The sequence below is a fragment of the Nipponia nippon genome, unplaced genomic scaffold (assembly GCF_047370975.1).
Source record: "Nipponia nippon isolate SJK-2023a ecotype South Korea unplaced genomic scaffold, ASM4737097v1 scaffold_9, whole genome shotgun sequence".
Lineage (NCBI taxonomy): Eukaryota > Metazoa > Chordata > Aves > Pelecaniformes > Threskiornithidae > Nipponia > Nipponia nippon.
Genome location: NW_028262413.1, coordinates 952,916 through 972,952, shown reverse-complemented (window position 1 = coordinate 972,952; position 20,037 = coordinate 952,916). Strand labels below are relative to the sequence as shown.

Sequence of the window (20,037 nt, the reverse complement as noted above, 5' to 3'; positions counted from 1 at the left end):
ATTCTTAGGCTAACAGAGGTGGGGAGTAAAGCAGGAGTGTTTACAGAGTTCACTTCTAAATTGACTGTGATAAGTGGCCATGCAATGTATTATGATTAGAGGTTTCTGGGAGACGCTTTAAGAAGGTTAACGGCAAGGCAGCTCTCAAAAGAAAGCATTTATCTTAGTGGTCATCCTTCAGTGTTTTATACTACTGAGATTTTTTTTGTGGGTGGTTAGAACCATTTTTTGTGTTTTATTAGCTGTATCTTGAATACCTCCTACAAGCTGAATGACAGTTTAGGGTTATTAAATCTGTTCTTAGTACATTTTTTTATCCATACTTAATCTTGACTAAATATATGCTAGTGAACAACCCTTTTTTTTCTCATTTGTTGTCCATATTTGTTAAAGAAATTTGACATTTGTTTAGGCTGCAGTTTGATAAAATACTGTATACAATACACTTTTTCAGTTTGGCATTCAACAGAGTCTTTCATGGATTTATTTCTTCTTGCATTATCTTATCTTCCCTTCTAGTATGCTAAGGCTTCCTTTTCATATTAAGTAATTTTTTTCACTCCAAGACAGACGCTTTCACAAACACATGCTCTGTCTGTATTGCCAGAGATCTGTAACATTGCGTTTTTCAGGTGTTAGGTTACATTTATAATTGAGTTGCTTTGGTATCATCTGCTGTCTCTAATCCTATGTGTATGGTATTTTTCTTTAATTCAAATTGTGCTTCAACACTACTTCCAGTGACTTTACTAAAAGATTTATATGATTTTATGCTTTTTGTTTGTTTAAAAGCCGTGTCTATGATCAGATTAATAGTTGATAGACCCTCCAAGGAAAGGCATCTCCGTACCTCACTATCCCTGAGGAATGGCCTATGCGGTATAAAGTCACTCTTATCTGTAATTGCTGTCATGGAAATTTTTACAGAAACTTGATCATTCTCAAGTTTTTTATTGTTCTTTGTTACTATAGATGTAGAAATTTACATGTAAAAGGGCTTTCCTCCAGTCATAGGAAGGCTAGCAAGCATACGATGAAAGCAGATAAAATGTGACATTAACTCCAAGGACTACTGTCTGAAATGAGACACAGAGTAAATCAGCTTTGAAACATCAAATCACTGAATAATAGGATTGCGGGTAAGGCCTTGACTTGGGGCAAGATCCAACCATACCCATGTCATTTCTAGCAGACGTTTGCCTAAACTGTTCAAAAAGCCTTCCACTGGCAGTGACCGTCTTTGCCCAGCAATTTCTTCCAGTACTCAATTGCTCTTCATACTTACCTGCCATTATCATTAGATGTTGGCTAGATATTAGGAGGTAAAAAACACACCTTGTTCTCCTGCAACTTATGCACATTACTTTTTGTTCTGTGTGCCGTGGATATGGAAAAAAAAGCGTTCTATTTCAATTTGACATAGAATTTTATGTTCTCATTGTCATGTTTCCAATCATAGACTATTTATTGTAGTTTTTTCCCGTGTTTTCTTGTCAGTCATCTCTCTGACTGCTCTCCCCTGAGCAGTCTCCACATTTTTCATAGAGAATCACATCCAAACTGGATTCAATATTTCAGCTAAGATCCTCCTGAAGTGATGCAGATAAAAGAATCACTTCTGCAATCTATTTCTGTTTATACTTCACAGTATGATGTTTGCCTTATTCACAGCCGATCATTTATATGGAGTTCTCCTTAGTTGTCTAGATGGCGTCTTTGGTTTGTCAAGACACTTTTATTCTTGTCTTCATGGCACTTGAAGATCCTCGCAGTCTTAAGTCTCATTGAAATGTAATAAGTAAATTTTCTAGTCCAGCATCCATGTAGTTAATGAAAACATTAAACAGAGTGGAATCCTGAATAGTTTTGGGTGGAATACCATTTGCGTAAATAAATTATTTCCTGGCCATTAGGAAGGGGCTGTTCCTTTCGTCTTCTCTTTTGTATTTTAGTATGAAGTGACATTAAGTATACCAAGGTATTTGTGCAAGTTTCTTGGTCCTTCTCCCTGGAGTCGTTAGTACCTTAAGCCCTGATCTCGCAGCTGCAAATGTGTCGTCAAGAGACTGTTCTGTTCACTGTCTTTATGGCAGGGAGACGAGCTTGAGGTAGTAGGTTGCTGTGGAGCAGAATGCAGTCAGGCTTTGCCAGGGGAGAAGTTTCATTTCATGAGTTTTGCTTTTCTAGGGAAAAGTTCTCCCTCTCCTCCTTGTAATCAGCAACCATATTATAGTGGAGGATATATAGATTGGGAATCCTAGGGGTTACCTTATGGATGTCAAAGGAAAATGTACAGAATAATTACCAATGTGGAGCAACTGCTGTTAGATTTAACATGTGTTTTATTAATCTGAGAGTTTACCTAATTTTACCGTGTACAGTTGGAGTGATTTTTCTTGGTGTTAAAAGTACTACCTTGTTGTTTGTGTAACAGAGCAGTTTGCCAAAAAAGAGAGGAAAAACTACTAATAGCAAAAAGGATTACTCTTTATAAATATTACGGTTAAAGAATGTAATTTAATTCAGTGCTCTAATAAATTATTTTAAAATGTATTTTATTACCATCATTTATTAAACAATAAGGAGACATTTTGGCTGCAAATAGTGATAACATCTCTATAGAACTGTATTTAGATAGTCTTTTTTTTTTTCCTGACACAGTAGATAATTAGGAATTATAAATTACACTCTTAAGCAAGTTAGCTGGAGAGTATATCAGACTGTATGTTGCTCTTGGTGCCAGTTCAGGTCTTGATTTTCAAAACTTCTTGCACAGAAACGCATGATAAGTCTCAGTTTCTAGCCGCAAAGCAGAAGTGTGTTATTCACCTGAGATTCAGACGGAGACCGTGCCACCCATTTACATTTTTGAATGAAGTTTACTTCATGTTTGTAAGTGAGAATGTCATTGTTGTCAGCTGTTTTGCTGGCATCTTAGCCTTGTTCATAGTGGTCAGAGAATCTAATTTCAAATGTTTCCTGAAAAAATGGTGATGTTAATTTTTTTAACAGGGTCACTGGGTAGCTAAAATAAATTGCTTCTGTTCATCAGATTTGGTTCTTCCGTAGGAAACCTGAAGTATTTTGACAGAGTAGCGCAGCAACTTTCACAGATGTGGGTAAACCTGTGTGTGATGTGTAATAAATGAGCTATGATAACGCAGAGCTCTGGCTCTGTCCCCACAGGCTGCTTCCTCAGCGCTTGGATCTCGTCACTTCCCATGCCTCACCAGCAAGGGCAAGGCGTTTTTCAGCCTCTGTCTCCCAGGGACTTAGTGGAGGAACTCTAACTCTGGTAGTATGGTGGGCCATGCAGAAGTAAAGGAGGCCGCTTTGGTTTCTTTAGATGCCCTGTCACAACCTGCATCTTTATTTTGTACTCTGTAAAATAGTAATAAAAACTGTTGGGTCTCTCTGGCTTCCCTCTGCATTGAAGTAGTTAATGACTAAGGATGTAAGCAACCAACATGTAGCATTTGGTAGAAGGTACGGTCCTGCTCTGCTGAACTCTTGTTAACCCGGATGCCTGGTGAAATGCCACTGGATTATAGATTTGAGGTTATTACTGTTCAGATTATCCATGATAATAGACACAGATAACGTGCCGACGTACTCCAGGAGTATGTCTGTGCAGACATACTCTGCTCTGCCCACACTCTGAGCAGGCTGTATGTGAGCCAGTTCCAGTCTGGGGGCCATCAGCATGTTGTGTGGCACTGTGCCCAAGCTAAAACACCTTGTCGCTTAGGTAAATGAGGCTGTACAGCTTCTGAACTGAAGCTGACTCACATTCAGGTGGCTTCAAGAGTACTGGCAGTGTGAGTTTGCATTCAGCTGCCTATCTGTGTAGATGTATTCATCATTCCACGTTGCTGTGGAAGGGCTTCAGTAGAAATCCCCATCCTTGTATTCTTGTGCAGTCGTCTCTCACCATTCGTAGGTTTAAGGCCTCCCAACTCTGCTTACATGTACTATAAAGATAAGAATTAAAAAAATATATTGACAGTAATTGGGGGGGGGGGCAATTCAAACTTGTTGTATGTGCTGTGGGTTTGATTCCAATCTTAGAGCGTCTCAGCGGAGCACTTACGGAGTCATATGACAGCAGCTAGTTCACGTGACTGTGAACCATTATTTCCTGGAATTGCTTGGTATGAATCATTATTTCCTGGAATTAAGTGTTTAGTTATGTATTTTCCCAAGATAGGAGAAGCAGCATACTGAATGGAATTATCCTGTGAGCCACAAGACAACAGAGAAAAAAGATTTCGTTAGCTTTCCCTTGCAAAAACATTCTCATAACTTCTGGTTGGCTTTCATAATCCCTCAACACCGTCAGCTGAGACAAAGCATGCTAGGGTCTGCAAAATCTTGGGGTTTCGGGGCTGCAGAATCCAGAGTGCAGATCTTTCAGAGCGTGTTGCCTGGCTCTCCTCTCCTCTGGAAGGTTTTACCTCATCTGCTGCTTTAAAGTGGGGCTAGAGAGTGTTGCACGGTTGAACGGTTACGACCACAAGAACGTGTGATCGTTTTGGCTGGCGATACAAAAAAGATGGATGTGAATGAATCCCGTTATCAGACCTTGAAATGACTCCAAATAATTCAGTAGTTCTAACTCTTCTTCCTCACCAGTAAGGTTTGTGTTTTCGCTGCCAATTTTGAGGCAGTGAAATAATCTAAACTTTGGAGGAGAAGTAAAATTTCAGTATAGCTTCATGTAGTTTTCAAATCAATTTAAAACTCTTACTCTGTTTGTGGCTTTTTACAGCTGTAATGTGTGTTACATGTAATTAAATAACATTCTGTATCATCAGAAACCTTGTAGATGGCAAGTATTTACCATGAAATTTGCTATTAGATGAGCAGACACATTGTGTTGGGTCTGGCTGGGATGGAGTTAACTTACATACCTTAAGAATTAATCTAAATATATTTTAAAAATTTGGAATTTCTGAGATGCAGATTTCTTTACCTGTTTTCATGCTGAGTGTGTTGGGTTTGTAATGGTTATGTCAATGTTTATCTTCAGATATTAAATAAGTATATCTTTAGACTGATAATTATGGTATGAACAGATTTATATTTTGCTGGTTACCAGAGGTACCTACTTTACAGCAATGATTACCATGAATTAAAGATTAGGATTTAATCCCACTGGTGTTAATTGCAGACAGGGCAAATCTTTGTCCTACATATCCTGAAAACCAGAAGGACATTGTGAAACCTTTTTTTAAATGACGTTCAAAATAGCAAAAAAATTGTTGCTTGATGCAAGTTAAAAATTGGAAGATGTTCCTTGATGCAAACCACTGGAACATTTTCAAAATTTCTGACTAACCTTTCTTTGTACTTCTAAGACAGTACGCTATCAGATAACTGTAGCGGAACTAATCTCATCTATGTAGTTTAGAAGAAGAGTATTTTACGTAATAATGCAGTACACTGTTTCTTTGCCTTTAAAGTCATGGAATACCTGTTGCTGACACTTTCTGTCAGAAAGCTTGTGTTAGCACCCCTGAAAAAAACCCACTTTCTAGGGTTAGGACACGTTTCTAAAACAGGAAAGTACAGACCTGTATGTCAAAGGTACTGCGGAGAAAAAGCTGAAATTCTGTTACATTTTTCTTTGAGCCTGGTGCTCAAAAGGGGGCATATTTAGATTTTATACAGTGCGTGAATTCTCTGCTCTCTGCGAGGTGAGAGGAATTGTTGAATACAGTAGCAAATTGGCTTTCTTCTATTTCAGTGTATTAAAAAGTTAAGATTTTTAATGAAAATGTTAAGGAAATGATAGTGTATTTGAGCGCAACACATGAAAATGCCAACAGTCTTTTACAAATTACCATGCAGCAAGTTTTATGCATTATTATGAAGTTTATAGAAAACAATATAGCTATAGCTCATTTCAGATTAGCATTATGGATATGTCACCCTTTGATATATTTTTTTCTTTAATACCTGTTATTTAAAGTAATTAATAGCTTTCATTTAAATTAAGACTGTTGGAGACTTATGGCATCCTCTTTTAAACATCATTTGACTGTGATTAGAATGAAGAAGACAGAATAATAAATGAGGCTATTTAAGTGTATGAATAAAATGCAACTGTTTATCTAAAATTGATCCGTGTCTCATAACTTTGAGAGTAAAATAAATGAGTTGTTTTTCTTTGACTCCATCAGAAATATTGTCCTTTAAATATTTACATTAATACATTAGGAACTTTGAAATAAAAGTGAAATAGCTTTCTTGACATTTTTGCTGGCAAGCTGAAGGACTGTGAGAATTCCAAACTTCTAGCTCACCTTGACTGTATGAAGTTCATGAGCCGTATTCTTACATTTATTAGCAGTTGGAGCCTAAGGTTAATTTATGGCTCATTTATCCATGTTTATTTTTTAATGATTGATCTTATATAGTTCTGGAGAAAGGCACAGGCCATAGCACATTCTGTTCTAAAAGCTATTAAGTATTATATGCTTTTTCTTGGCTGATAAGTCATAGTCTGTCACTGAATGCATTGCAGAAGATGAATATATTTCTTTTATTTAGGAAAAAATAAGGGACAGATTATGGCCTTGCCAACGTGAGCATTTTAGAGTATAAGAAATAATAAGATCTGTGTCTCCAACTGCATGTTGTAAAAATTACCTTTGTCATATGTCCTCACAAACTATTTACAATGTGACCCCACTGGCTTCTATGTAATTCTGTATGTTTCTGAGCGCTGTAAGTTTCTGTTTGCTCTATGGAGATGGAGGGGTCAAGATTCCAAAGGAAAAGATTCCTTATGAACAATTAGATCAAGGACCCTCTTTTCTAGATGTTACATTTTACTTCTGGAATTCTAGTTTTGCGGTGACACAATGAATAATAATAAATCCATAGGAAAACACTTGAGTAAATGTGAGGACGATGTACTGAGGTCTCTAGGGTACCAAATTAACAAGACAATATAAAAATGTGTTTTATCTGTATCACTTTGCTTTTCATTATTCAATGTGTATGATTTGAATAATTCACAACAGATTTATGTAAGCTGTTCTAGAATTCGGGAAAGTGAATTTAAAAAAATCAGTACCAAAGATCTTTTTAAAGCAAGACATTTCACAGAATTATCGATAGATATCATATCGTAGTAAAATAGACTGAGGTAAATGTTTTATGAAATAGTTAAATAAGGAACAATCTAGAAATAGAACTTTTTTGTCTAATTGGTTTATTTCATGATTTGATTAGACTTGACAATATTTGCTATTTAAAGAGTGTTCAGAAGGTAATTGATTGTTCTCCCAGTGGTTAAAAGAAACATCTTACGTAGTATGATATTGTAGTATATGTTCTATTTTAATGAGAATATAACATTTTTTTTTTATTTTATTTTATCAGACAGGAAGCTTTACTTGCTGCAATTAGTGAAAAAGATGCAAACATTGCCTTGCTTGAACTGTCTGCTTCAAAGAAAAAGAAGACTCAAGAGGAAGTAATGGCTCTTAAACGAGAGAAGGACAGATTAGTACATCAGTTAAAACAGCAGGTGGGGGACATTCATTTTCATGGCAACAGAAAATTAGCATTATTTTCATTTGTACCATTTTATTCTAACCTCATATTGAAAGTCTTCAAGCCAGGTCTGACACGTGACAGTAGTTACGAAAGGTAGGTGGTGTTCAGCGTAAGTGTTTCTGTATTGCTTCTCTACGGTTTCTAAGTATTTAGCTGCACGTTTGCTTGGCTCATATTACACGCAGCCACTACACTTTCTGCTTTCCCTCCTCATATAGCTTCCAACCTTCTTCATTATGTGTGACAGAGGAGAGCAGATGCTCCTTGCCATAAACCAAGATCTGTCTGTTCTGTTGACTCTTTCTGACCTCATTCTGGTCAGTTATTTGCTTGTCTGTTGTAAAATAATTGTGTTTTCAGAAGGTTTCAGGCTTTCTGAGAAGTTTTCTGGAAATCGTGATTATCCCTAAAATAAATTCTCAAATGAGTAAAAACCACTGTGTCTTCAACAGTAAGTCGTCTGAGGTTTTAATAAAAAAACCATGTAGTTACAAACTCTAGAAATAGATTTTATCACAAACAAATTTAATCTATGTTCTGCTATATTAATGAGGAAAATAACCATACTAGACACAGTGCACATGTACCAGAGACAGTACGTAGGTCTCTTCTCTGTCTAATAAATGCGTTTAAAACTCTGCATACCGTGCAGTGGTTACTCCCCCTGATTTTTAAAAGGTAATAGTCATAGCCAGAGGAGGAACTCTAGGCAAGAGGAGAAAGGATGTTCAGATAACCTAGGTACTAAAGACCTGTAGTGTGTGTCGTGTATGTTGTGAAACACCTTTCCTCTTTCAGAATAGGTGAAAAAGGAAAGAAAGATGTTTTCAGACCATGTCTGAAGGTGCTATATCTGATGTTTTCCTTTGTGTGACGTTACTGGATTCTGTGATTGTCGCTTGGCGAGGAGGAGAATACCATCACCAAAATCATTCTGGTCAAAGTAACTGCCCTGCTGGCAGGCAGCGTGCCACTTGACAAATGAGCATGCCATGTTAATAATGTTTAGGACATAGTCGATGTTAAAATTCTTTATTCTGAATCATGCATTACATACTGTAGAACTCCACGCACTCAATAACAGAAAGTTAAGGAAAACCCTTGCTGCTATGCTAAATTCCCAATAGCTCTCACCTCATGCATCTAATCATTACAGCTTTTTCCCACAGGCCTATAAAAATAGGAAACAGCCCCTGAGCATGAACTTCCCATCCACTCGTGATGCTGGCTTCGTTAGAGACGTTCCAGCCAAGTACCTGTGTTCCAGGCACGATGCACTCATGTCTCAGGTCAGCTAGCTGGCCAGGAGACGTTTCACCTGAATTTTATACGCTAAATAAGCAGACGTGCTTTATGCTTTTTGTACTTCATCCCACTGTGCTGCATCAGAGCTGATGATGTTACGTTCCAAATAAGTTTAGGGATTTTCGTTTTGGTTTGCTCTGGAAAAGAGAAGGCAGTTATTTTCTCTTTTACATATCTTCTTTTTTCACCTTTATCTTTCGTTACTGAAGAGTAAATGAATACACCATTTTGCCATGTTCCATGATACCTGTCATGGATATTTTTAAAATGTTCATCAGAAACTTGGGCAAACTGGGGTTTTTTCGGTGTTTTTTTTCTTTGTTTTTGTACCTTTAAGCTATTGTTGAAAAGTGTTCAATACATTCATAACTTTCTTCAGACAGAGTGAAGGAACGGGAGAAGAGGATTGCTAGAGAGGCATTGTTTTGGATAACTTCAGTTAGAATTGTAACCAAATACTTCAAATACCTCCATTATTTATAGTGATAAAGATCTTCAGTAAAGCTATTTAACTAGATTAAATTGATGCCAAAATAATCTCCCTGTTATCTCAGGCACCACAAAAAAGAGAGACACCAGGAACAGGAATGTGGTTTAACTAGGTCACCACTTTATTACGCTCTAAGAATTATCTGATAATAGAGGTTGTAGAGATCACTCATACTTCTTTAATCCCTTTGGGGAGAGCCACTGTCAACCTCCAAAGCTTTCACATGTGCATCCAACCCAAAGGCTTGTTAGTGCTGCTCTTCCTGAAGTGACAGATTCCACACTGTGGCATGTCCACCCCATTCCCCTGTGTCTTTGAGAGATGCTGTCTCCCAGTCTATTTCTGATTCACTGGAACTTCAGTGAATGATCAGCTGCAGCATCAGATTTTTTCTTATGGCCTCGTTTGTCCCATCCCCCATTTCCACAGCTGTTACACAGCTGAAAGAAAGAAGAAAAAGAGGCCCAATTTCACCAGCCTAATTGTGATCATGAAAGGAGAGATATTTATAAATATTAGATGACTCACTAGATAATGCTAAACGTTAGGCCCCCAAATCCACTCCTGTTCTATACTGCAAGTGGAATTTTTGCTTTGAGAGGCAAAATAACATGGTGGGCGATGATAAAAATCTGTATTCCCTTCATGTATATCCACAATAGCAAATCGGGTTTTGATGTGTCTACCTTACCCCATCAGGCAGGAGGCCTCCTGTTCATGGCTACAGGAGGCTGAGAACTTACCAAGGCAGCAGAGCAAAGGACGAGAAATGCAGACCTTAAAGAATCCAAGGAGTTTTCTTTTTACGTTGCTCCTTTTCATGTTGCCCCTCACAAAGGTTCTCTGTCTTTCAGTTAGTGATGGGAAAGCTAGGCTGCATATGAAGCGCTGTGGCTGAAAATCTTATTAGCAGAGCATCAGCAAGAGTAGGCTTTCCCTGTTCTACAGAGAGGCATCAGCTGATAAATGTGTTGCGGACAAACTCCTCCTTCCTTCTTCAGCATCTGGAGTTCAGACATTTATTCTGATACGTTTATATCCTAGAGGAAGTCCCATTCTTGATTTGCACATCAAATAATGCATCTCCTGAACATGAAAAAGGCTGTTATATCTGTTCTGTGTTGCTACAAAATTGCAACTATCACAGGTGCATGAATTTTAGGAGATTTCTTCATCAAATGTAAAAATATTTTCTACTGTGATTCAGAAGAAAGTTGGTTTACTCCACATATTTTTCTGTCTTCCTTTTACAATTCCTGTGCTACTTCTGATGTTCTCCAAATTTTCCTGAGAAGTGTTCTCTTCAGAACCAGACTTTCATTTCACCATTGTATTGGACCTGCAAAAGAGAAGGGCAGTTGTTGCAGTGTAAAGCAGCAGTTAATACAGATTATGTCTTAAATCATGTAGACAAGCTATTGGGAAATCATTTGTAATTATTTTAGAGTGCTAACTGAAGTTAGAAATTTGCTTGAACATAATTTCACCTTGCCTGGAAATCTACATGCACTGTTGTAGATGTCAGCAAAGCTCCTATAGAAGCGCAGTCCTAGAGTTTCTTTAGATAATCTTGTTATATTTTCCTCATTATATCATGCGGTGATGCTGCAATTGAGCTTCTAATTGCATCTGCTCTCCCTATGTCCTGCATACCTCCCAAGAGCATCTTGTTTTTCAAAGACTTGTCCTTTTAGTAAAGAAGCAATAATTTGAAATTAGCCTTCAATGAGGATGAGCTTTACCATTTGAAATAGAAAATATTATTTCAATCAAGTTTTATTTTGTGGTCTTTATAGACAGGTGAATCACTTTGGCCAAATAAGCTGTTGTGAAACTTCTAACCCTCGTGCTGCGTCATCATATATCTGACAGTTGGATTTGCTTTTCGCTTTTGTTTGCAGTTTGGGGAGTTTCTTCCTACCTCAGAAACTCTGAGTCTGTTTCTGCTGCTGTCTCAGTGGCATCCTAGACTTTGTCATGTAGTTGATAAACTCCAATTCCGTATTTCTAGCAGTTTCAAATCATGCTGTACTATGGATCATTGCAATGGATAATGCCTGTAAAAGCGCAACATTATACTCCAAGCCTAGGATGCCAGTTTGCTATTGCTATTGAAGTGGTGGCTTCAGTGTCTGAGGTAGGATCGTTGTAGGTTGGGAAGTCCTCTGCTGGTATGAAAAAGTAAGTAGAAAGGGCTTTTTTTGAGAGCGCTACAAAGGCTGTTTCTTGAGAGAGAGAGAGGTACGTATGTGAATTCATCAGAATCCAAGATTCCTGGTTGTATGCCTGAAATGCCCAGGAATATCCTCTTTGAGGTGTAAGAGGGAAGTCACTATCTTCCTCTGGAAAATCCTGTTGATGAAAGTAAATTTCCTAGAGTCAGAATTTTTTTTCATACAAAAAAATGTGAATACTCCTCCTTAATATTTCCATGGGCGGGAGAGGGCCGACTACTGCTCTTTCACCTAACGCTGATGAGGCCAATGAGGGTCGCAATTCAAGGGAAGAGGTTGTGGAGTTTTAATGGATATACTTCGTAACATTTATAGGTGCTTACCTAGTTGGCACATCAAAATGTTTGCAAATTCATCTACTGCTACTCAGAATGCTGTACAAGAGCGGCGGTGGCTCCCACCGTGTGAGGTCATTGTAGGCATCAAAAGCCTGTTTTGTATTTAAAGAGATAGGGCACAGTATGTAGTAGATGTCTTAAAGGTTCAAGAGGTCAATTCTATTAAACTCAGTGGAGTAACCCGAAGTATTGAGGTTACTCATAGAGTTTCATTGTTATTGGATTAAGGCCAGAAAAACAGATTCTATCGCCGCGCTGTAATGTATCACAGACTTGCACTGAGATTGAATTGCCTAACTGCAAATGTAGCTGCTTCTACCACAGACTCACACTGTGAAAAACTTTTTTAATCACTCTGGTAGACTCCTGAAGCATCCTGGTGTATTTTGTGTTTCAAATGGAAGCTTCTTGGCTCTCCATAAGCTTCCGTAGGGTTGCTTCAGAAGAACGTTAACGTTGTGCTACAGGCAATGAGAATGAAAAATCCCTGAGAGGAAGAAAAGTACCAAGAGCTTTTCAATACCTAGGAGTAGCAGGCTATTGTCTAAACAGGTACCATTCTGGCAAAGGTAAAACAAATGCAGTGTACTGCCTGCTTAGGCATGAATATTCACCTTAGTGTATCCCTATCATAAACTTGATGTTATGTCTTTTATTTTTAATGTGGTTTGTCTTACAATACAATAGTGAAGTCAGTTATTACCACTTTGGAGGCAAAGTATTTACTTTCCAAATGCCCCGTCCCCCCAACCTCAAAAAGACACCTGCATCCTTTTCTTTTTAATTAATTATATTTTAGTCATGAAATGTCAGTGTTTTTCACATTGACAAATGTACTGATTTTCATTGCTCAACAGTCAACAGACTGGCAAAGGACATCCGAATAGTAATCTAAACTAAGATGGAATTAAACCAGAAATAGAATGTGTTCAAAAAAGAAAGTTTAAAAAAGTCTCAATTGCAAGTTTCATGGTTTTTTCTCTTTTTAAATAGTTCATGACTTAAATAACGCTCCTAGCACCAAATATGCAGTTCAATGCCTTCCTCCAGTTTTTCTGTTCTAATTTTTCTGGCCTTTGGGAATGTCAAACAGATTGTAAAATCAATGTCTTGGTAGTTTGAAGTAATTTGTCACAATTCTTTACACTGAAAAAGAAGCATCTTAAAGAAATGTATTCCTTTGTAAGGGAATGAGAATGTGTGCCATTTATTTCAAATACGAAGCTACAGATGTACTTATATTAAAGACCAAAATATTATTTATGTGAATGAGTTGAGCAGTCTTTTTATGGATTGTGACTGTGTGAGTTTAAGAAAAGCTCCTGTTATTTCTAAGCTGGAAGAAAAAGCATTGGTTTCATCTTAAGTGCTGGCTCACTTTTACAGGTTTTTTCACATTATATTTTGATAACCTAGGAAAATTATTTGTATCACAGTGTATCTACCTGTAAAGTCAGTAGTAATAATGCCGACATCTGTATTGCAAATTCCTTCCCATAAGAAACGAGCATATTTAATTGTAATGATTTAAATAGAATTTAGCAGCTGCAATCCGTCAGTTAAATATTTGTTGTTTAGTGGTTTAAATAAATGGGAAGCATAGTGTTGCACTCCCAGCAAAACAGAACCACTGGAGTTGTTTTGACTCATACACTAAATGCTGTATTTTGAGAGCCATAGCACTTTGTAGTCGGCTTAAAGAACTTCTCAGAAATACAGTATTAAACAAGATCACCACGAGGGCTTGGCTGAGTGATTACATAATATTTATAATCACCCTGGCCAAGATTTCTTTTGAGAACTCCGAGACAGCTATTTTTAGAGAAATTTGTGTAGTGATGCAATCCTTCATGAAATAATTAGCTCAAAGTCTGTTTTTAGAACATCTCAAGAGATTTTGGTAAGAGCAGAAGACACTGCTATGTTACTGATTCATTCTGAACTTGGATACTGTGAGAAAATTTCCCAGTTGCCTCTTTTCACTTTTGGGACATAGAGCCAAAAATGTAAGTGGAGTTGGCCAAAATGCAAGGTCTTCTAACTCCTTGAGAGCATTTTATTTTTATTCTCAAAACATGAAATTAGAAACCTTTCCAGTGTTTTCAAGACTGCAGGTGTACAGAATACTCTGGCCAGAGGCAAAGCTGGTGTTTGGCAGTCTTCTCTAGTCTATTCGTTCACTACTCTACATTTCATCACATCAACATATTGCTAATGAAACAAAAAGGGTGAGAAGCGATCAAGGAATGTTAAAAATCTGTGTAACCACAGTTTCTCAGCAAATTAACCACTAGCAATATTTTCTGCTGCGTGCAATACATAGGAGTATTTCTTACTAATTAACATACAAATATTTCCAAGACCTCTTGCAGCAGCAAAGGAATAAAATGGAATTGAAGGCAGCATGTTGCATTACATATACTGTGCTAGTTAAGTACATCAGAAATAGTGCTAATGTGATACTACGGTGGTGACATCAAGCACTCAAGAATAAGAAAATACCCCAAGTTATATTTTCCCTGTTAGATTAATTCAGCTGTATTGCACTGTGTATTTTATGATATTGAAAGTGTTTACATTACTGTATAAGAAAAAGAATAGGATTAGAAGTTGTTGTGATTGTGATTATTCTGGCAGCCCAAAACATTCTTCTGCAACACTGTGCATTCATTAATCGCATTTAAGCCCTCTGAAGTTTAACAAGTGTGGGAACAAAAAAGTCTTGCGATGCTTTCTTACGGTGTCTGTAGACGTTACCATCTGTACACCTTGTGATCAGCAGCGCTGTCCTGGTATCGTGTTGGTTCCTAATCACTTTTGCTTCTGTTTCTGATATTGTCAGACTAAGTTAATGTTTCTGATTTCCTTGAATTTTACAGGTGGCAATACTATAGGAACACAGAATACTACATCATCATCATCATTATTTACACAGATATGCTTCAGAGAGAGATTTATTGTACTGTTGAGTCTAAATACACACAGTCAATAGAATCCATGTTCTGAAGCCATTCACATGGGCACTGCAGACGTATTTGACCACTGTGCTGTTTTTTTTTTCCTTTTCTGTTTATGCTGTTTACTATCACTCATAATATTTGTTTTGCTCAAGCTTTAAGCACCTAACTTTGAACAAAGGAGTAATCTGAGACCCTTAAGTTTTAGGAGTTTTATTTTTGTTGCAGTTATGCTACACAAGCTCTTTGTTTTATTTTGGGCAGGTAAGAATAGATGTTCTAATAACTTCATATATTGAACTCCCATATGAAGAAAATCAGTCTGGTTATTTTTTCCTTAAAAATTCTCAGGCAATGTAGCAAAATGACTATTAATCTCTGATTTTAAATGTGTCTGTTCAGATCCCATTGACATCACTACAAGCAGCCCATGCATTCAATGGCCTTAAATTCATTTACTATCTTAAACATCCATGTATTTTATACTTTTCTATTAATGAGTAATATCCTAAAGCAATATTTCTGCATTTCTTAATATCGGGCTTTATTGTCTTCATTTGTAATCTGAATTTTTAATCTGTATTTTTGAATCTGAATCTGTAATTCTCAATTTTACCAAGTGCAAGCAGCTTAGATACAAACCCAATGCAGAGAGATTAGTGTAGGGGTGAAACAACAGAGCACGACTTCTCCCTGTAGCTTAACACAGCAGGCTCCCTATGGCACAAGGTAAGAAAGAGAATGTGTGTGTGTAGCTAGAGCCTTTGCTTGATCAAATTAATTGATTCAGGAGAAATGTTCTGTGTTGGAAAAATACTGAAAATGTTGGCAGTGCTCACATAACACTTTTCACATATTCTCAGTAAGATTTGGCAATTTATATTATAAAAGTCAAAGGACTCAAATCATAGCTGGATATGGCATCGCTTTTTCCTCCTTATGCTCTCAGGAATCCAAATTCTTTCAGATGGTATATGTACACAAACATTTTCCAATGAGAGGGGCTTTTTTTGCCTTGTAGCCTGTAGCAGTCAGGCCCTGCAGGCATCACAGGCCTGGTACATCAGTCCTTTCCTCCTTTGTAGTTGGCGATCTGCTTTAAAATCTGTTTCTGTTTGTTCTCTGTTCAGAGTTTTTTCATTGTAGAAAAATTTATATCTTAAGCATGGCCATGTCTAACGGCACCCTTTTTCACTGGTGGTAATCTCATTGTGAACTTAGCCTAGAGCCTCTCAATAGCTATAGCTGTCAGAATGGACTTTGTTCGGACAAACGGTTTAACTCCACTGAGACTGGAAATCTTAAACGGAGAATGTAGGTAATGCAGATATAAAATAATGTATAGATGAACACTGGAACTTTTATAATTTTTGATCTGGCTGGCTTGATTAATGAAAATGGGTATTAAGTATCTCGGATAAGAATAGTGAGTATCTCCATTATATAAATGGGTGAACTCCCAAGCCAAAAAGTTCTTGTTGTCTTTTTTTTTTTCTCCACGAGACATTTTTGAAACAAGTCCTTAAGTTCTGCTACGAAGTACCCCGTGATAATAAAGCTAAATATAGTTTAACACGATCTGAAGTACAGTGCTAAGTAGCCAGTTATTAAAAAAATATTGGAAAACTTGGGTGTCAAATTTTCATGCACCTGTGATGGTGGATAAAACTTAACATTTCTACAATCTAGCATCAAACAACAATTAGTTATGGGTAAGGTGTCTCTATAAAGCATAGCAAGACAGTTTTGTGATGTTATCTCCAGTTCGGTCCATATTCCAGTATACCATCCATGTGTTGAAATGTATGTTTTTATTTATCAGTTTTTATTACATTCAGCGGAATAAATGTGGTAAGTTCAACTTAAGCTATATTTTGTGCATGATACCAGTGAGAGAGCTGGGCTTGGTAATGAAATTGGGAAAACTACAGCTGAAATGAACTATTCAGACATTAAAGATGCTGAAAGACAAGCAGTGCTGCTAACCAGAGAGTTGCAGTTTCAAAGGTCTTGTTAAGCTGCTGAAGTTTCTGATTCATGTCTGGTTTTAAATAATGATTATGGTGAAGTATCTTTTTAATGAGTTATTTCCTGTTGTAAAAAAAAAAAAACAACAAAAAAAACAAAACAAAAAAACCAACAACAAAAAAAAACCACCAACAAAACAGAGAACCTTACCTTCTTATGTTGCTTGCCTGCATTTAGCAGGACCGGGCCTGAGATGTGCTCAGGCAGCTACTGTTTCAGAGCTTTAATTATGCGTTTTAACCCACTTCTTTGTGTCTATGTTCTTACATACTTCTGTGTAATTACCAAGTTTAGTAGTAGGACTCAGACAAATACTTTTAGCATGACTTTAGCCTATACATTACTGAGTATGCTGTATTATTACAAGATATTTCCTGCGCTTCAAGCCATAATTTTAATTCGCAGAACTTAAAAAGACTTCAAAAACACAAACTCTAAATGCAGAGGCCGCAACTAAAAAGTCAGATGGACCATGTTCAAATCAACATAGCTTTGTTCAATCACAAGTGTCAGGAAAGTTGAAATTTGGCCTTATATAAGTGTCTGCTTGGCACTTGGAACTGCTGCCTGTCTCGGTCTGCCGAGTGTCTGATATCCCAGCTGGTGTTTGTGAGACCGTTATCCTTCGGCTCGGGAAGGGGGAGACTTACTGTGAGCTCCAACTTCTCTCAGGATAAGTCAGTCGCCTTTTGTCATCTTGCAAAGCAGCAGGTGTAATCGTTGTTAATATCAGTTAAATAGTACTCCAATTAAAAAAGAACTGAAATATATGTAAAACTTTTATGCGCGTATTCAACACTGAATTATCAGATCCGAGATCTACATTGGAAGGTGCTTTCCATTGCTGCACAGGAATATCTAATTGACCAGCAATTGCTTTTGTATTGCACCTGGGAGGAAGGCTGGATTTCATGAAAACTTGGAAAATAGTCAGTACTGTTTCTTAGACCCTATCCTCTGTCCTGTGAGACTGGGGAGGGCAGACAGGGCCTGAAGAGCAAGCGTTCTAGGTACATGTGTGTTACAAATGATAAGGATTGTAAGATTTTAATGTCAAACATGACATGAATTAAGTTTAATATATAACTAGGTATAGATGGGAAAAAGAAAAATGTATATGCTCTCTTAGCATAAAAACTTCACTGTGTTCTTTACTTCATATGCAACAGTTGTATCATTAATGATAAAAACATAAAAAGCGTTAAATGAGGAGTAGCCAAGCTTTTCTCCAGTAAGCTATCATGCGCACTTTCAGCCTGCACGCATCCTGTCTCTCACGCTTTCCAAGACAAGTCATCCACTGTAACAGGAAAAGAGAAACACGCTTATTAGCCCATTTGGAATTTTAACAGGGAAAAAATTAATTGTGCTCTTCAATGGAGGCAGGAAGCAAAGCAGCAAAACCCATGTTCAAATACAGTTAAGAGTAAGAATATAAGAATAGATTACATTACAGCGATGTTGTAAAAAGAAAATGCATAATTAAAGCACTCAGTAAAACATAACTCTACCCCGTACTGATGCATTCCAACAACCATACGGTTACGATTATGATAGTTATTTAGCATCTGGAGTTCCTGGTTAGTTACCGTACTGTAATGGTTTTTGTTATCTTTTGGTTACTGATGAGTGCTTGCAAACTTACAGTCTTCGTAACTTAAGGTTTTTTTCTACTGGATTTTTCTTGGTGTCTAAAAACTCACTGCATGAGCAACAAAAAAGCCTGAATTTAATATTATCATATATTACTAATGATTGAAGACAAGAGTATAATTTATTTTGGAAGTAATTAGCATTATGTTGCTAGTAGTATGCTGCTAGAAAGTGGCCTGAATAATTAGCATAAAGTAATAGAAGCTCTGGAATACTTCGAAGTACATTGAAGAATATCAAAGTCCACTTCTTCCATGCAGCTCTAGTATTGGCAAAAGATCCTCCAAAGCAATGGCCAGTTAACAGATACTTCGGCTTATGGAAAAATGACACAAGTCCTTCTGTCAAAACCATAGCTGATGGATATATTCTAACAGTTTGTCTCATTTAATCAGGCGTTGATTCAAGAAGTGTGCTACGATTAAAAAGAATTGAGAGCCGTCTCAAGATTAGGCTTTTTAACAATAGCAGCCTTGGAATTATTGTTTTTGCTTCAGCTAGATAATTAGTGAACCAGTGCTCAAAAATCTCTAGATATATCAAGAAGATTAAGCAAAAAAGGTTCAACTGAAACTTTGCAATGGAATCTCTCTTAAATCTCTTTTCTAGATGGCAAATTAAGCTCACTATTTGGCTTATTGTCAAATCACTTATGCGGGATGCATGTATCTCTAGTAAGCTTGAGATACTCAAAGAGGGTGGAACCGTATGGCAGTGACGTTGAACATGTTTTTTAGAGACTCCATGGTTGGAACTTGAACTTGTTATTTTTGCTCTCAGAAAAATATTTAACGATGATTAGACAACAGGAGTGACATAAATGGAAACTTGCTGAAGAGTTAAAAAAAAAAAAAAAAAGGCAGTGAACTTGATCAAGTTCTAGAAATACAGGCTTTACACAGCGTTTAATTTTTATTTCCAGTGTAGCCTGTGATGACTTCTTTGGTCTGAGAAGTCACCATAAGGGTTACTTAGAAAGACAGCAATCTGTGTTGCCTTCTGAAATGCCTTTTGTAGCTACTTTTCAAGACTCGTCTTCCTCAGTTACACAAGTATAACGGTCTACATTGTGGAATATTTTGTGGTTTTTAATGAACCAATATATGCTGGTTTTGTGAAGTCTTCATTTTGTGCAAACTGTTATAGTCCTTTAACAGATTGTGAGTCGTGAATGTAATTTGGTGAACTTTTAGGATGTTTGAGGCCAAGTACAGCATTTGTTGTCCAATATTTAATTAACTGTAGCTTATCAAATAACAAATCAGCTATAAATTGTGTTCTATGGCAGTTAGCATCTTTTGTGTTATCCAACAGTAAAAGTGACAAGAAATTCTTCACTTGTCTTCAGACGATAACAGTTTTCAAAGAATGTGTAAAAATATTGTTCTGACATGAAAACTGATTTTATTTGGAGAGAGTAAGCACAGAGCTGGCTTAATTAGCAAACATTTTGTTAACCCTCAGCT

General features: G+C 37.0%; 1 protein-coding gene across 4 annotated transcripts in view; it reads left to right on the top strand.

Annotated features, from left to right (window-relative positions):
- The window catches only part of ERC2 (ELKS/RAB6-interacting/CAST family member 2), a 531,140-nt gene that overhangs the window by 365,206 nt on the left and 145,897 nt on the right, over positions 1-20,037 (top strand). For all 4 annotated transcript variants that reach the window (XM_087745272.1, XM_087745274.1, XM_087745271.1 and 1 more), the window contains one exon: positions 7,390-7,537. In XM_087745272.1, coding sequence (XP_087601398.1) covers positions 7,390-7,537 — 148 coding nt within the window. The remainder of the gene's footprint in view (positions 1-7,389; positions 7,538-20,037) is intronic.